Source organism: Nansenia antarctica (assembly GCF_963989245.1).
Source record: "Nansenia antarctica genome assembly, chromosome: 9".
Taxonomy (NCBI): domain Eukaryota; kingdom Metazoa; phylum Chordata; class Actinopteri; order Argentiniformes; family Microstomatidae; genus Nansenia; species Nansenia antarctica.
The window spans coordinates 38,514,046-38,531,754 of NC_137679.1; the positions used below are offsets into that span (position 1 = coordinate 38,514,046).

The 17,709-nt window shown below is 45.4% G+C and overlaps 3 protein-coding genes across 3 annotated transcripts in view; all 3 read right to left on the minus strand.

Annotated features, from left to right (window-relative positions):
- The window catches only part of LOC308165605 (rho family-interacting cell polarization regulator 1-like), a gene marked incomplete at its 3' end in the record, with an annotated part of 13,709 nt that extends 12,406 nt beyond the window's left edge, over nucleotides 1-1,303 (minus strand). Inside the window, exon 1 of the mRNA XM_080539754.1 lies at nucleotides 1,198-1,303. The remainder of the gene's footprint in view (nucleotides 1-1,197) is intronic.
- Nucleotides 1,304-2,909: 1,606 nt separating this feature from the next.
- On the minus strand, nucleotides 2,910-12,306 carry vrk3 (VRK serine/threonine kinase 3). The gene is made up of 15 exons (XM_080539201.1): nucleotides 12,243-12,306; nucleotides 11,355-11,602; nucleotides 11,075-11,218; nucleotides 10,349-10,525; nucleotides 10,013-10,153; nucleotides 9,656-9,717; nucleotides 9,271-9,337; nucleotides 8,970-9,054; nucleotides 6,323-6,425; nucleotides 6,131-6,223; nucleotides 5,757-5,889; nucleotides 4,772-4,892; nucleotides 4,625-4,683; nucleotides 4,050-4,195; nucleotides 2,910-3,361 (listed from the first exon to the last, which is right to left on the minus strand). Exons 2-14 carry the CDS (start codon nucleotides 11,599-11,601, stop codon nucleotides 4,059-4,061), a joined length of 1,569 nt encoding a protein of 522 aa, XP_080395327.1. The 5' UTR covers nucleotide 11,602; nucleotides 12,243-12,306; the 3' UTR covers nucleotides 2,910-3,361; nucleotides 4,050-4,058.
- Nucleotides 12,307-12,657: 351 nt separating this feature from the next.
- LOC308165606 (cytochrome P450 2F2-like) lies at nucleotides 12,658-16,209 on the minus strand (the record flags this gene model as incomplete). Its single annotated transcript, XM_080539755.1, has 6 exons — nucleotides 16,031-16,209; nucleotides 14,716-14,878; nucleotides 14,110-14,262; nucleotides 13,826-13,986; nucleotides 13,481-13,657; nucleotides 12,658-12,990 (listed from the first exon to the last, which is right to left on the minus strand). Exons 1-6 carry the CDS (start codon nucleotides 16,187-16,189, stop codon nucleotides 12,658-12,660), a joined length of 1,146 nt encoding a protein of 381 aa, XP_080395881.1. The 5' UTR covers nucleotides 16,190-16,209.
- Between the last annotated feature and the right edge of the window lie 1,500 nt (nucleotides 16,210-17,709).

Below are 17,709 nucleotides of genomic sequence, written 5' to 3' on the forward strand. Positions count from 1 at the left end.
TACTCCAGGGGGAATGTCCCTGTAATTCATAATTGTAAGTCGCTTTGGATAAAAGCGTCTGCTAAATGGCAAAATTAAATTAAATTAACAGACACACAGACACACACACACACACACACACACACACACACACACACACACACACACACACACACACACACACACACACACACTAGGAGAGACAGTTAACTGGCAATGCAAAAAATACTAGACAAACCCTAAACAATAACACAACAAACAAAAAACAATGCATTAACTAATGCATCATCTCTGGTTTGAGACTCCACAGTCCATATTCCCAACCAAATAACTGGATTTCCAATCCACACTCACCAATTAGTCTGCTTGAAATCGATCTCCTTCAACAGTGTTTGGATTAGTGATCGTGCAAGCAAGCAAGCAAGCAAGCAAGCAGTTGATGGGAGATTAATTCACTGGTATGACTGCTAGGGAGTGGCCTTGTACATGTAAGAGTTTAGCTTTAAATTCCTTTTTGAGTCATTATCAACATTTGTGCTGTTTTGATATTGGGTGACTGATCACATAAGTACATAAGCTCTTTAATGCAGATCCCAGAGGAAGGGCCATGTGGAGAGTTGGGGAATACTATGGACAGATTGAGAGACACCCACTGGTGTGAAAAAACGTTAGAATTTAGGATTAGAGATTACGGGGATTATCGTTAAAGACACATAAGGAACTACGTGGACTATTATAGGCCTGGACGTCCAGAACAAGCTCCAAACAGAGCTATATTACCCACTATGATGATACTCCACTGAGTTAGAAGTTTTTTTTTTTTAGAAATTAGACGGTTTTTTTTACACTGGTGTCACAGGAAAAAAACAGATAAATAAATAGGCCTAGTCCCACAATGTGGTTGGATACAGCATGACATGTCCAAGCCAATTCCCCTGCACTCCCGTAACCCGACTCTGTCTGGTTAGAACAAAAGCACATGACAAACTTGACTCTCTCTGTCCTGAGAAAGACAAAAAAAAGGCCTCACAGAACATCCTCCTCCTGTCCTGTGCGCAATCACAGTCCTGTCCTTGCTGCCACATCGCAGTTACGAGAAGACCGTACATAGTACTGGTGCATGCACTCATGTTCTCACAACAGCCCCCCTCTACGACAAAGAAAGAAGAAAGAAAGAAAAAAAACACAGCCTACGAAAAAGAAAAAAAAGGTTCTTACAAGTTGTCGTTTCGGAGTCGGACATCTCTACTACGATCCGTAACCATTCGCTATCCGCTATTCCCGGCCGGAGTCAGCAGGGACGCACGCAAAGATCCTCCGACGCTCGATATTATCGCAGGAGAAAGAGGTGTCCTGTTTCACCCTGGGCGCTGTCCCGATCCCGACTCAACAGTCCCAACTCCTTTTCTCTCAGTTAATCGAGTGTCACTGTCACTCTCTTCTCCTTCTTCCCCTTCCCTCCGTGCTTCTTCTCCCCCGCTATGGGACACAAACCCTCCCCTCCACAGAAGGGGAGTGGCGCTCGTTGTTAAACGGAAAAAGCTTGTCTCCTTTTTTTTTTTCCTCCAGAATCCCGTTATATCCCCGGAATAGGAAGGGGAGGTGAAAAGGCGTTTTTCATAAACATCGGTGACGGCCCATACCGAAGGCCCACCAGCGCTGTGCTATTAGGCCCCAATATAAACTACACACACCAGGGCTCCTCTCTCCCCTCTTCTGTCTCTCTCAACCTTACTGTCGTGGGTGGGTGACTGTGTGTGTATCCGTTGGGGGACTATGTTGGAAAGGCAACATGCACAAGACAAGGAGGGATTAGAGAGAGCCAGTGGATGTGTGTGTGTGAGTGAGTGGGTGCAAGAACCCCCCCCCCCCCCCTCGAGTTCCAGCCACTGAGAGTTATGTAACTATATTGTGTGTGGAAGGGCTGCGAGGGGTCTCTCTGTGTGTGTGTGTGTGTGAGCGTGGTTCTCCCTACTAAATTATTAAACATGAATCTGATTAATATGCCCCCCAGAGCATAAACCAGGACGGCCAAGTTTCTGTGCTGAACTGTCTCCATGACAACGCAGAATGTGGCCCCTCATGTATCCCAATATAGAACTGTTTCGCAGATTTTTTGGTGTGTGGGTGTGTGGGGCGGGCGGACGGTACTGCAGTGATCACGACCATACGCCACAGAACCCAGATTTCCACCTGTGAATAATCACGGACTTAACACGTCAACATGTGCGCGTTAAATTAATGCATTTGTGCCTTTATCTTCCAGCACCCCTCACAGCGGGTTTCCAATCAGGTTACCCCAGACGCGATACCACATGCATGAACTTCAATCTACTCCAGCCCCAGGCTCTAAGGGCCTTGTGGGTCTGGCAACTCCTCACGCGCCAGACACACACACACACACACAGGTAGTTTCCTGAATGAAAGTGTCCCCACCCAGAAACTGTTCCAGTGTGTAGGTAGGCTTCTTTTAAAGGAGGGGTCAAAAGGAGAAATTTCCCCTATAGCCATTACTTACACCTATCCACACCTGACAGATCTGAGAGGGTAGGCTGACAAGAGGGTAGGCTGACAGGGGGTAGTGGTGGTCTAGTGGATAGTGAGTTGGACTTGTGATCGGAAGGTTGTGGGTTCAAATCCCGCCTGAAACCACACCACTACTAGTGTGCCCTTGAGTAAGGCACTTAGCCCTCAGTTACTCCAGGGGGAATGTCCCTGTAATTCATAATTGTAAGTCGCTTTGGATTAAAAGTGTCTGCAAAATTAAAAATTAATTAATTAACAAGAACTTGGAGATAAGGGAAGGAATTTGTTTAGGATTGGATCATCATCTATCATCATTATATATCATCATATCCACTCATTCAGATCAGTGCTTCGCCACCATAGAAAGGATCAGACAGACCAGCAGGTTTATTAAAGAACGATTTTTAATCACAAAGCACCTCATGAATGTAACCAAGATAACATTTTGAATACCAACGACAAACAACAACCAAGCCTGATAAAACCTTACTGTAACATCGTGATAATTCACACATACAATCATTACCACAACGGCCATAAAATCTTTGTTAGAAATGTTAGAAATGTATAATCTCATAGACCGAGAGCGCTGAATAACCTAACCTAGCCACAGCGCCACCCGGTGGTGCTGATAACACAGTGCATAAGTGCTTGGTAACTTGAATAATGGTGTGTTTGTGTTTGTGGCTGTGCGCAGCATTGACATGAACTTGACATGAACGCATCTAGTGCAATAAAACATCATAATCACAACACAGCAGAACTTTACACCACATGCAAAGGCCACAATTCTAAAAACAGTCATAAACACAAGTAACAAAAAAGTAAATGTTTATCTTCTGCCGGTCGTGGTTTTCTGAAATACAAGATACACATACACATTATCAGTACTAGAAGACAGAGGTCAGGGTCAAGGCTGTGTTTGGAGAAAAACCTCGGATTTAAATACCAGCATAGCGTTTGAATGTAAAAAGGGGCTTAAGAACGCAATGGAAATACACAGCTAGTGTGTGACGTATCAACTGAAAAGCAGAGGGAATGACCGGAACTATGGGGGTCACCAGGGGAGGCTGGTGGAGGTAGAAATCGGAGGACGGGCTCACACGTGTTTGATACCATTCCTCATTCCATTCCTTGCATTACGACGAGCCGGTTCTCTGATTTCTAGCTCAAGGCGGTTGTGTGGAGGTGTGCAGGGGTGTGAGTGTATATGTGTGTGTGTGTGTGTGTGTGTGTGTGTGTGTGTGTGTGTGTATGGGGGGAATAAGGGTGTGTGTGTGTGTGTATGGGGGGATACGGGTGTGTGTGTGTGTATGGGGGGATACGGATGTGTGTGTGTGTGTATGGGGGGATAAGGGTGTGTGTGTGTGTGTGTGTGTGTGTGTGTGGCTATGGGGGGAATAAGGGTGTGTGTGTGTGTGTGTGTGTATGGGGGGATAAGGGTGTGTGTGTGTATGGGGGGATACGTGTGTGTGTGTGTGTGTGTATGGGGGGATACGTGTGTGTGTGTGTGTGTATGGGGGGATACGGGTGTGTGTAAGCACCTGCAGAAATTAAAGGTCCAGTGGGTTCTCCAGGGCCCCTCCCAGCAGGGTCAGAGCTGAGCTCAGGCCCGCCCTCAGGGTCTGGTAGTCAGGCTGCTCAGAGTACTGCAGAGACATCACCTGAGACAGGTACAGCTGCAGAGCACCTGGGCCGACGCAAACACGAACACACACGAACACACACACACACACACGAACACACATACACACACACACACACGTTATATAACGCACACACATGTATTAGTCATGGACAAAAATATTGGCAACCCTGCACTCCTGTCAGATAATGCACCACTTCCCCCAGAAGATTGTTGAATTTACACATTTTGGGTATTCGCTTTGGTATCCACATGTTTATTTCATTATATTTATACTTTATTACTGATATCAGATTTGGCTTTTTATTTCCTCTGCTTTTTTGTGTTGTTCCAATGCAACAATTTGAATATCAAAGCATTTGTATTTGCAACAATTATCTGGGAAAAGATTTGCCTTATCTGACAGAAGTGCATTATGGGCCATGACTGTAGATCACAGATAATAACTGTTTCTTAAAAGGAAACTGGACTCACTGGAAACCTTCCTCTCTCCGAAGCACTGACTCAGCAGTCCTGGAAGGTCGGCTACGTACCTGAGATATGACAACGAACAGGAATGATCAGCACACAACATATCCATATCATGACCTGGTAGAGGTGGTGGTGGTGGTGAGTGGTCACCTCTCCTTCTCTGCGGCCACACGGGCGGGGGTGTGTGTGAGGGGGGTCCAGGGCAGCGCCCCCGTGTGCCAGCGCAGCATGCAGTAGCCCAGAGACTGGAGGTCACTGCGCCGGGACGGGCCTTCAAAACACACACACACACACACACGCACACGCACACGCACACGCACACGCACACACACACACACACACACATACACACACAATTTGACACCACATCTAGAATATGCCTAAGCAAAAGCCTTTTGGGATGACATCATTGATGACATCATTGCTCCTGTAGATCCCTGATGTTAACCTGACTGGGGACCACGCCCGTAGTCTGAGAGTACTCAGCTGTGTGGGCGCAGCCATCTCTGCTTTCTTCTGCACCATCACTTTACTGACACACTGCCTAGAGCATGCGTGAGTGACAACACACACACACACACACACACACACACACACACACACACACACACACACACACAGAGACACAGACACGCACACATACACATACACATCCAGCGTCTTTGAGTCCTGGAAAAGCGCTATATAAATATTATTATTATTATTATTATACACACACACACACACACACAGACGCACAAGCACACACACAATTTGACACAACATTTCCCCCACATCTAGAATATGCCTAAGCGAAAGCCTTTTGGGCCCAAAAAAAAGAAGGTAAAAACAAGTTTCTATGAGACCCTGTTCAGGGACTACGGATAAAAACGAGCCTTCTTGGCTAATTCTGGTGCATTCTTTGATGTACATTGTCCCAGCCAAATAAACAACAAATAACGTCCAGGGAGACTGCCAGCACCTGGCTCGGGTGCCAGGGGTAAAAGTGATCTGAGATTAGACGCCCCTTCACCCAACCCTGACCCAGGATCTGATCATTTCATCAGTGGTTAGGGACACCGTCGTCTACCATCCACAGGGTCAGTCTGAGGAGGGGGGGTGGGGGTGTTTTAACAGGGCGCAGGGAGTCACTAACCTGCTCCCTTGTGGGACTCCAGGCTGATGAACTCGATGGCGCCCTCGTGTGGTGTTCGGCTTCCCTCGCGGTATTCTACATGACGACCACCTGGACAGTACCGGAAAGCATGGGAGTACCCCGCAAGATACACCTACACACACACGCACGCGCACAAGTAACATCTTAGAGGAGACAGATACCTGTATGAACACACACATACACACAGACAGACAGACACAGACAGACACACCAGACACAGACACAGACACACACACACAGACACACACAGAGAGAGACAGACACACACACACACACACACACACACACACACACACACACACACACACAGAGACAGAGAGACAGACAGACAGACCACACACACCTCACCTCACCTGTGTGTGTTCTCCTGGGCTGATGTAGATGTTTTCAGCATTGATGTCTGCGTGAACATACTCTTTTTCATGGATAAACTCCAACACGTCCAACTGGGATAGGAGAGAAAACCCCACCACAGTCAGACAGGGAGGAAAAACCGTACTCTGTGCTTCATAAAAGCTTATAGAGCTTCATATCATTCTGCTCACTATTCGGCAGGCGATCTGCAGCACTGCCTTCTCAGACAGGAGCTCCTCCCTCTCCTCCATAACAGACTGGAGCGTCTGGCCCATGTTGGGGAATATCAGAAACCTGCGAATAAACACACAGCATACACTTCTACACACAGCCACAAATAAACACAGCATACACTTCTACACACATCCACAAATAAACACAGCATACACTTCTACACACTAGGGCTGCAACTAACGATTATTTTGATGAAAAAACAGATTTCTTTTGCAAATTTTATTTTATGTTTTCTAAATCAGCCAGGCCTATACATATACATGTGCAAAATGAATAAGTAAGTATTAATAAAAAATAATAAATAATATAAATAAAAAAGGCTTTGCTACATCAAATAGGTTTAACAACAGGCCATGGACTATGGCGGTAGATTGTTTCAATAAAGTAGTTGAACTCTAGCTCAATACATGCATTGTTTTAGGTAATAACTTTGCTTAATGTAAAGGTCAGTAACCCAAAGTGCAATATAGGCTACAGACAAGACACTAATGTTTTTATATAACAGATATGCTCCAAAACAATGTAATGTGTCCTCTCACTCCATACAATAGGCTAGGCTACAGTCAGTGCCTCACTCTAACTCACGGGTAGCTTGGTAGGCTACCACTAGCTAGCCTTTAGCTTATCACCTCTGCTCTACCACTGACGTTAGCCAGCTAGCTAAATACACTTGTCATGCAATATTGAATTCATGAATGCGAGCAAACACTCACTGGCTATCGCATTACATTACAGTCATTTAGCTGACGCTTCGCCAGAACTCACAAGTGCATCTCCTTACTAATACAAGTGACTATGAGTGTTAGTGAGGACTGTATACGGTGAATAGTTCAATGGGAGTATGCTCCATTCGCCCCCGGGGCGTCGATCAGGACACACATGACAGGAGATTGACTTTTGGTTCAGATTTCTTTAGTGGGTCAAACAGGGTACAGTTCAGGCATGGGTAGGATGCTTGCAAACACTACAAGGGATGTACCGTATTTTCCGGACTATAAGTCACACTTTTTTCATAGTTTGGCTGGTCCTGCGACTTATAGTCAATATATATATATATCATTTCATACTGATTGACATGAACCAAGGAGTAAACATTACCGTCTACAGCCGACAGAGGGCGCTCTGGGCCGCTCTGGGCTTGTGACAACTATATGCTGCTCCTATACCCCTGAAGAAATTATCTAAAACATTAGCTTGTTGAAGCTAAGCAAACGGTAGCGAACGGTAGTGCTTGTTGGACTCGCTGGCTTGTTATGTTAATTTGGCCTATTCAGCCTCCCAGGTATGTTCTTTATGCTATTGTGTTGCTGAATAACTGTTAATGTGTTACGTTAACATACCTGACTTCTATTCAGCCTGTTGTTCTGTGTGCTATTGTGTAGTTGAATAAACTTGCCTTTCCAGATTAAATGTCTGTTCTTGGTCTTGGGTTTTGTGAAATACATTTCTAAATAAATGCGACTTATAGTCCAGTGCGACTTATATATGGGTTTTTCCTCTTAATGTCGCATTTTTTGACTGATGAGACTTATAGTCCGGAAAATACGGTATGTGTGGTTTCTGCAGCGTGAACTGCGCCAAACGAGCTTCATTGAAGAGCACGCAATAACGGCGGCCATAGAAAGCACATGTCCAAACTAATTGCTATTGCTAGTATAGAGTGCGGAAAACGGCAGTATCCAAATCAACACAACAAATATGTACAACCTAAATACTGGGTGAAACATTGTACTTACAGTAGTTCAGTGACGCACTTTACACTGTAATGCTGCACAATGTTTCTAACTGATTGGAGTGGTAACACGAGAAACTTGTGTGGTACTTCCAACTTCTTCTCCGATCTGAATCAATGCGGCCCAGATTCCCAGAATGCACTGCGCACTTAAGGTGGCAGGTGATATTACACACCTTAGCTCTTAAGGTGGAAATGATAACCAAATATAACCTAGAACATTGGAACCTTTCTAACAATGAGCATACTCCGGTGCTGAAGGCATAGAATGCGAATAGCAAGCTAAAAATACAATAGGTCATTAAAAGGGAGAATCTATTAGATAAACGAGAAGAACTAACTTAGGCCTACAGCTGTGCCAGTGAAACGAATGATCCTCACTTCAAAACGCAACGTATGGCATGGGTACAGCCAACGTTAAACTCGTATAACTTACCCTGCTGAGGGTAGCTTTTAATGTGACGATTTCGTTCGAGTCGTTTTCTCCGCCTCCGCCATGATTTAAATGTAGCCGCCGCGGCGGCTCCGCAAGACAGCGTGGCGTGCGTCAACAGGAAGTAGGTTTGTTATGGAACAAGACCCGACGAATCGATAATGGAATTTGTCGCCAACGAATTTCATTATCGATTTTTAGCGATTTCATCGATTCGTTGTTGCAGCCCTACTACACACATCCACAAATAAACACAGCATACACTTCTACACACATACACAAATAAACACACAGCATACACTTCTACACACATACACAAATAAACACAAAACATACAGTACATACGCACAAAAACCTTTGTATATACCGATACATGCAAACACATCTCTCTAAATAAGCACATTGTGTAACACACACACACACACACACACACACACACCTGTAGGCGTCTGCATGGTGCCCGAAGCCCACGCAGGAGGGAATCCCCAGGAAATCCATCTTGGTGCGCTTCATCCACTTGTCCACTGGAGAGGAGACAGGGTCACAGCAATGAGGGGACGGACGGACGGATGGACAGATGGATGGACGGACGTTCATAGCAATCCCAAAACCTCAGATAATCTTGTGAGTGGACAGGTACAGTATAGGGTTCGGGGGGGGGGGGGGGGGGCAGTTTGGCGCTGAAGGATAACTCTGGCTGAAAGACGGGCAGCTGAACATTGACCACGAATGAGTCTCACCTGTCAAGGGCTTGGCGGCTCTCTGCAGGAAGTTCTGCTCGTTAAACATCCTCCCGTCTTTGGCCCCCTTCAGGAGAGAAACACCAAACGCCAATCTTCGTCACGGAACACATGGTTTGTTGTATGGCTTGGCTTGGCTTGTACTATTGTACATGTATATGGAACAGGATTGTTGTAACCTAAGCCTATGGCTTATTGGCTTGTACTATAGTCACTTTTTTAATCTTGACTTATCTTGCCTTTTGCCTTATTGTCTTGTGCTGCAATGTCAGGAACCGAAGCCTAAAATGTTTTACTCTCTTACACTTGTGTAATGTGACGTAACAAGAAAAATTGAACCTATGGAAAGTAAACCTCAGAACAGGAACTCTGCAGGCCCACTCACCAGTTTGAGGATGTGTTTGTCGTCGCTGGGATTGGAACTGGATCCTGGCCCGATCTGCTGGACTGGGTATCATCAACAATACCACCCCGATGCAGAGGAAATAATTAGATTGGTGTAAACATTGAGCTATGGAGAGTTTCCACCCTGTGTCTAGTTAGTAAATGTGTGTGAACGAGTGCACATTTCGGGAAGGAGGATAGAGAACCGGATTTTGTTCCAGCCAGTACTGACACTGGATTGATCATCAGCCCTTCAATGAGTTGAATCAGATGTGTGTTAATACTGCGCTAGAACAGAAGGTGTAATACTGTGTGGGTGTCGAGGACCAGGACTGGACACTGCTGTGTGATCTCTCACCTCCGTAGATCAGCTCTGCCTCGCTCTGACTCAGCAGTTTCACCAGCCTCCACTTCCTGCCTGTGGTGTCATTCAGCTCCTCCCCTTCCTGCAGGGGCTCCACAGCACATGCCCGCTTGGACTTCTTCATCTTCCCCTTGACTGTACACACACACACAGAGAGAGAGAGAGAGGGAGGGATGAGGGGTGGCTGTGGCACAGGAGGTAGAGCTGGCGTCTAATGATCGCAAGGTTGGCAGATCGGAGGTTTGAGCCCCAGCTGGCCACATGTCGAGGTGTCCTTGGGAAAGACACTTAACCCCAAATTGCTCCCAATGAGCTGTAGTTTGGGCTCACCTGAGGCAGGGGACCTGGGGAAGGAGACAGGTGACACAGGTGAGACAGGTGAGGCAGGTGAGGCAGGTGAGGCAGGTGAGGCAGCTGGTGCTACGGCTGGCTCCTCTGTCACCTGTTTCACTTTAGGGCTGACAGCACGTCGTTTCCGTGGAGACATCACAGATTTGGGGCTTTGATCTGCCAATAGAAGGCACACACATTTCCTTTTAGCTAAAGAAAACCAAGCATGAAATAAATGTCACAAATGCTTTTCAATGGATGCCTACCTTCACTCATTTCCTCTCCTTCAAAACCCACTGTTGTGACACACAGCGACTTGGGTCTACCTCACCTACTGAGCTAGTTCCTTCAGAGCATTGTTTGGATCGCAAGGGAAAGGGCTGACAAATGGAATCTGTTTGGCATTACATCCTTATTTCTTTTTTTTTTAAAGTAATTTTTTCTGAGTGGGGCAGTCCCACTCATATTTTTCATTTTATTGATAGATACAGTGAAGATTTAGACAGGAAGAATGGGTGAGAGAGAGAGGAGGGATGACATGCAGGATATGTCCCCGGCCGGAATCGAACCGGGGACCCTGCGGTTACATGGTCAGCGCTTAACCCGCTACGCCACCTAAGCGCCCCTACATCCTTATTTCTAATGGAAAATAAGTTATACCCTGTCTGTGGCAAGCCCCGTGGCCCTGCCCTGCCCTGTGACCCTGCCCTGCCCTGCCCTCCTTACCTGCAGCACGTTTTGGGGAGGATATGAGAGCTGGAGCGGTCACACTGCTAGGAATTTCCTCGTTGGGGGCCATGAGAGCAGAGAGACGGGTCCTACGCAGCGGGGGACGGGTCGACGCCGGGCTGAGGGAGGGACCGACAAGGCCTGTAGATACGGGAGAGATAGGAACGGTCAGTCACTTCTTCGTCTTCACAAAAAGCTAACAGATGAGACACCAGACACATTTCCAGGTAACACCTAGTACACTCAGGAGGGGAGAACAAGGGCAATTGGAATTTACTTTGACAAACAGAGAGATGAGTGACTGCATCCCCAGAAGGTGGCTGTGCGTTGGCCAGAGCAGGAGGACTTGCGTTGGTTGTCGTGGCCAGGCCGTCGGTGACGTTGAGCTGAGAGACCCCAGCGGAGGCAGCCTCTGCAGGACAGAGAGGGTCCACGGCGCACGGCAGCTTCTCCCCACAGGAGGGGCAGAAGCGGAACCCGGCCTGCAGCTTGGTGCCGCACTGGGGGCAGAAATGGAGAAGCATCCTGCAAAACACACACAGGACTTTAACAGAAACACAGAATCATGGTTTTAATGCTTAACATGCAGAGACAGCACACAACGCCCTATGTGTTTCACATAGCCATTCACACTACCAACGCATTTTCTAGTGGCACTACTTGAAAATAGAAGCAGGTTAGGGTTAACCCTAACAGTTCCTACTAGATAAAAACAGTATGACTGCGTTAATAAGAGTGGGTAACACATGGGGCTGTGTTATTATGGTATCATCATGGCTTGCATAACATTTAGGTGGTTCGGGGTAGTTTTAACATCGCAGAGCAACTATTGATTAATCCCATTGTAAGACTTTTGTCTTTTTGACCAGTGTGGCGGGAAAGGCCAGATTATATTCTTAGCAGACATTGAAATCAAGACAAAACATGACATCTTCTAAAATCAGCAATCGTTTAGCAAGCAAGTAAGTGATGTCTGGGAAAACGAGAAGCGAGCAACACAATCCCACGTTGTGAGAAAGAACGGCTCGTAACAACAGACAGTTTGGCTAGCTGGCTAGCGAGCTAGTTAAGTTAGTTTTGTTCTCCCTGCTATCGTTGGGAGGTGGGACAAAACAATTTAAGTGAAGATAAATCTACAGGTTTCTTATTTGTTTGTTTGGCAGACCTGTAGGTCGAGTGAGAGAGAAGTCCACTGCGACGTTAACCTAGTTAGTTAGTTAGTTAGTTAGTGAGGGTTTAGCTCTAGTCAAACAGGATGTGTGTATGTGACGTGACGACACAACTGATCTTCTTCTTCTTCTGTTGGGTTTAACGGCAGCTTGCATCCTTAACGTCGCGCTACTGCCATCTAGTGGATTTAGCCAACTATTACATTGTCCGGTTCGTCTCCCTTCATCAGTCCTGACCAGACACTTCCTGCCCTGTCCACCTCCACCACACTCCAAACCATTTATTTGTTTTGAATTCATGAGCAGTGTTGTGGGTAACAACATAACTATGCACTACAGTTAATACATCACTTTTATAAGTTACGGAGTAATAGAACAAGTTACTGTGTTCAAATGTTGTAATATTATTTGTTACTTTTTCAGTAACTTCAGAATCATATCTCTATCACTTTCGAATGAATCCCAACACGGTTCATGAGGGGTAGTGAACAAGTGCACAGACGATAGAGAAGAGAATTCAGAATAAGAATATGACCTAGAGCAGGAAGAGGCCACATCTACAGTAGTTGTGTGACAGGGCAGCAGGGCGTAGCCTACTGACTCACCCTGCACCTCAGGATTGGTCATGAGGTAAAGCATGGTGGAGCGGATGGTGTTAGACGTTGTGTCTGTCCCAGCAAACAGGAGGTCCAGCAGAAGAGTAATCATTTGGTCGTCATCAAATGGTGAGCTGTTGTCATTTGTCTAAGGAAACAAAGCATAAAGGAATTTTTCACTGGTGAATTATACAGTACATAGATGTGTGCAGAAATATGCTGATTGTGAGAGACTGTAGGCTACTTCTATAACACCTCTGAAGTAAACTTCCACTTATTCAATGGTTACTCAACTGGACAGTCTTTGCCACTAGGCCTACTATATTATAATTGGTCCAAACTAGATCCTGGGGTACCCCCCAGGTTGCATATTTTTGTTCTTTCCCCCGCATTTACAACCCTGATTCAACCAATCACGGTATTAATCATTAGTATAATAGAAGTGTTGCTGCTGGGCTAGAATATGAATGTGCAACCCTGCAGTGGTGGTGCTGGGACAGAATATGAATGTGCAACCCTGCAGTGGTGGTGCTGGGACAGAATGTGAATGTGCAACCCTGCAGTGGTGGTGCTGGGACAGAATATGAATGTGCAACCCTGCAGGCCAGAGTGGATCATCACTAATCCAGAGTGCACACCCTCTTGTCCATCTGGTCCAGGTAGCTGTCTATGACGTCTCGTGGCTCACATGGGACACGGGTGGCTCTGTGCTGCTCCAGGATCTCCCGGGCGTGGAGTTGGATGGTGCGGTAGTCTCTCCGAGGTCTCTGGAAGGGCAGGGGCAGGCTCCTCAGCAGGGGCATGGTGTCATAGATCTGCAGAGAGTAAAACACGTGTCACACACATATCTTTAACAACAACTTTAACCATGTATCAATCATTTATCACGATTCTATCATCATCAGCGTTAAAGAAAGTGGTGTCTGAAAAGTCATAATGTGGTCTTGTTTCTTTCAATCAACAAGTCAGACATTGTTGCATACCATGCCCCAAGGTCCGTTGGCAATCTTAGAGTTTTCCGCCATGATTGTGATCATGGTCTGAAAGAATTCGTGGTCATATTCATATCGAGTTCCGAACATAATGGAGCAGATGATGTCACACGATGCGTTGTGAAATAGAGTCTGGGGGTCGATGGATTTTCCTACAACACACAATTCACAATACACAGGCATAAGAGGAACTTCATTTTTAAGTGTGACCAAAAACATATTCCTCCTTTTAAACTCTGAACACTCCTGCTTTGCATAGGAGTATAACTATGTACCAGCACTCTGCTCCAGTAATGCAGTGACATGAGAAATCTCCCCCAGGATCCTCTCCTCCATGGACTCCTTTCCCAGGCCGAAGTTCCTCAGGGTCATGAGGGCAAATCGACGATGTTCTCTCCAGCTTGGCCCATAGTCGGCCATGATGACGCCTGGAATGGCAAATACACACAGACAGGAAGTAGAGTGATATTGTGAATTATGCTCCCATGTCAAGCCATGGCATGTTATGTTAATGCTTTTGTCTAGACCAATAAGAAATAATAAGATACCTTTTTCCTTTGAATCACTTATTGTTCAGACAACTCCATCATGAGGTGGTACACAAATGATCATTTTCTGAACTTCTTCTGAAAATGTTACATTGTTGTGGCCTGGGGTGGTCTAGTGCCGCGGTCTACAGTGCACACATATGCCCATGTCGGCATGGGTTCGACTCCGGCCCATGCCCTGCTGACATGCCCTCTCTCCCTTCTTCTCCTTACTTTCCTGTCTCTCTTCACTATATCTGTCCAATAAAATGAAAAATATGAGTGGGACTGCCCCACTCATAAAAACATAACTTTTGTTTTGGTACCAGTGAGCTGGTCTGTTGTCCTCAGTACCTTTGCCCTGTGTGAGGTGGCTGAGGAGGAGTCCATGGGGCCGTCCAGCAAAGTCAACAGCCTTGGTCACCAGCGCCTCCCTCATAGCCTGAGTGCCGTTGAGAATCACTGCTGGCCTGCCTCCAAAATAGAGGCTGAACACTTTCCCATAGTGCTCTGACAACTGTTCCAATGGAGAAACACTCATGTTACAAATTGTATTACCCAAAATCTGAGAGAATCTGAGAGAAACGTTTTTTTATCATGCCGATTCTTTTCTTGTCATCAGCAATGATTTACTCAGCAATGACACTTTAGAAATAGATGCAAAGAGTTGTTGCAGTTGTTTAAAAAAAATAATTAAACAAAGTTTTTATTTAAAGAGTAGATGATACACCGTATACACCGTATCTTTCAACCCCAATACTTAAATTATCCCCCCCAAAAATCAGAGCGTCAAAACTTTTTTTTTCTGGGTCTCAGGAATGGACGTAACCATGTGTATGTTGTCTTATCATGAAATATTCCACTTTACCCGCTCCAAGCAGCAACACAGCAGCCATCATCAAGAAGGCACAACAGCGGCTCTTCTTCCTGAGAGTCCTCAGGAAGGACCACAACAAGCAGGAGATACTGGTGGCCTTCTACCGCTGCGCAGTGGAGAGCATCCTCACCTACTGCATCTGCAACTGGTTCTCCAGCTGCACAGCCGCAGAGAGAAATGCGCTACAGAGAGTCGTGAGAACAGCCCAGAAGATCACCGGCGCCCCCCTCCCCTCTCTGGAAGAGCTGTACAACACACGCTGCCTCAGGAAGGCCTCCAAGATCTCCAGAGACCCATCCCAACCTGGGTACGAACACTTTGCCCGGCTGCCCTCGAAAAGGCGGTACAGGACCATGGCCGCAAGGACAAACGGACTGAAGCTCAGCTTCTACCCCAGGGCCATCCAGGCCCTGAACACAGCAAAGACCTAGGTTCTGGGCCCTGGACAGTCTGGACGGATTGATGGCAGCTGCTGGATTGAAAAATCAGGTGTAGTGCTGAGGCACAAATATGTACATTTCAAGCCTGCAAACTGCGACACTTTAAATGAATGTGCAATAACACTATGTGCAATATGACAACTCTAGTCGTTTTATCTGTACAGTATAGTATAGTGGATAGTGTACATAGCCTTTATTTATGTAAACCAGCTCCTTTCCCTTCTTGTTTTTTTTCTTGTTTTTTTCTTTCCTAGCACCAGGGGAGCCACCCCTCCCAAATTTCGTTGTTTGGTACCTGTACTATAGCAATGACAATAAAGACCATTCATTCATTCATTCATTCATTCATTCATTCCAAGTCGCCAATGGGGTTCTCAAGGTTCAGCTGCAGTAGATTTCCAAATATTGGGATGGGTTGAGGACCAGGGGGGAAGTTGGTGGCCCTGCGAGTCCTGAGGAGGTAGAAGAGGAGGCAGATGGCGAGCCACAGCAGGATCACAGAGCCCAGCATGATGACTGTTCTCCCACTGCACTCTGCTCCCGCACACAGTGGAACAGCAACACAGCAGATTGTCATGTGACCTTCACCCGGGAGGGTTCGTTGGTAGCCTAGTGACCATGTCGTTGCTCAGTTCCATTGATAGTACAGTATCGTGTCCTCACTCTCCATAAAATTGGAAAGCCTGGTTATATTACCCCACATTAACCACTGTAGCCTACTGTCTATTCATTGACATGCACATACTTTTAGCAAGCTGAAGGGTCATTTTTTTAATATGGTGCCTTTTCCGTCCCCAGAACAAATCATGTTGTATTTTGTCTAAATTTGGACAAATACTAATTCCATTCGTTTTTTCATGTACCTATAGTCAATTGTTATTTATTATGAATACAATGAAAGGGGCTTCTATTATTATTATTTTTTTTTTTACATTTTAAAAGCTTTGGTTAAAGACGTAAATGGGATTTTGCCATGTCCCCAGTGTTGTTCATTCAACTTCAATCTAAAAAGTAACTAATAAAAACATATACATTTCCAAATATGTTATTATTATTTAATTTTCCTGAGCAATATCTATTGGTATCAAATATAATTTTAATATTTTTTTTCACAATTTTGTAAAAAAGAATAAGGTTGTATGTTGGTCCCTGCGGTCACTGTCCACCCTGTTGAGCTGTGTTAATGTCCCTTTAAAAAAAAAAACATATTTCTCAATCACATCACTCTCATGAGGTGACATCACATCAGTGGAGGGAAATCAAATGTGATAAGCTGTGTGATTTTCTACCTCTTTTACCATCTGATTTTGATGTTTTTATCAAGTGAGTTTAATGTGGTTGAACATAACGTGTCCACCCTGTTAGGCCTAAATATTGAGGAGATCAATCAAATTGAATAATTTAAAAAAAAGTGTTTAGTGCAAATTAGATTCCTCATGGTCATGCTAGGCATTATGCTAACACAGGCTGGCTAAAGGCTAACTTTAACTCAAAATGTCCACCCTGTTAGTGTCCACTCTGTTAGCCCTATTCAACTAACAGAGGGTATTCTAAATAAAATACAATTTAGGTGCCTGAGCTTGACCACAATGTTTTTCAGCAAGTTAGATATGTCTGATTGGGTGAAATGTATTTTTTTCGGTGTTCTGTCGGGCGTTTGACTGACCATTTATATGCAACGTTTGCAGGAAAAGTGCTACACAAATAAAAAGTTATTATTATAGGCAACTATGGGCGTCAAAAGGGGTGGGACAAGACGCTCGTTCACGTGCGCAACATTTTAGAGTTGATTGTGATTCATAAATGGAAGCAGGCGTGGGACTTGCAAATGCCACTGGAGTGCGCACCGTTTTATTAATCCGAATGTTGGTGTGGGTAAATGTTCTTGCTTTGCGTAGGTACGCAAGCCGTTTACGCCAGTTATACGCAAAGCTTTATAAATGAGGCTGGTCCCATAGGCTACATTAAGTCAACAATCAGCTCAGGAACACAACATTTAGAAATATGTAGAGAAAGATAGACAGTTTAATG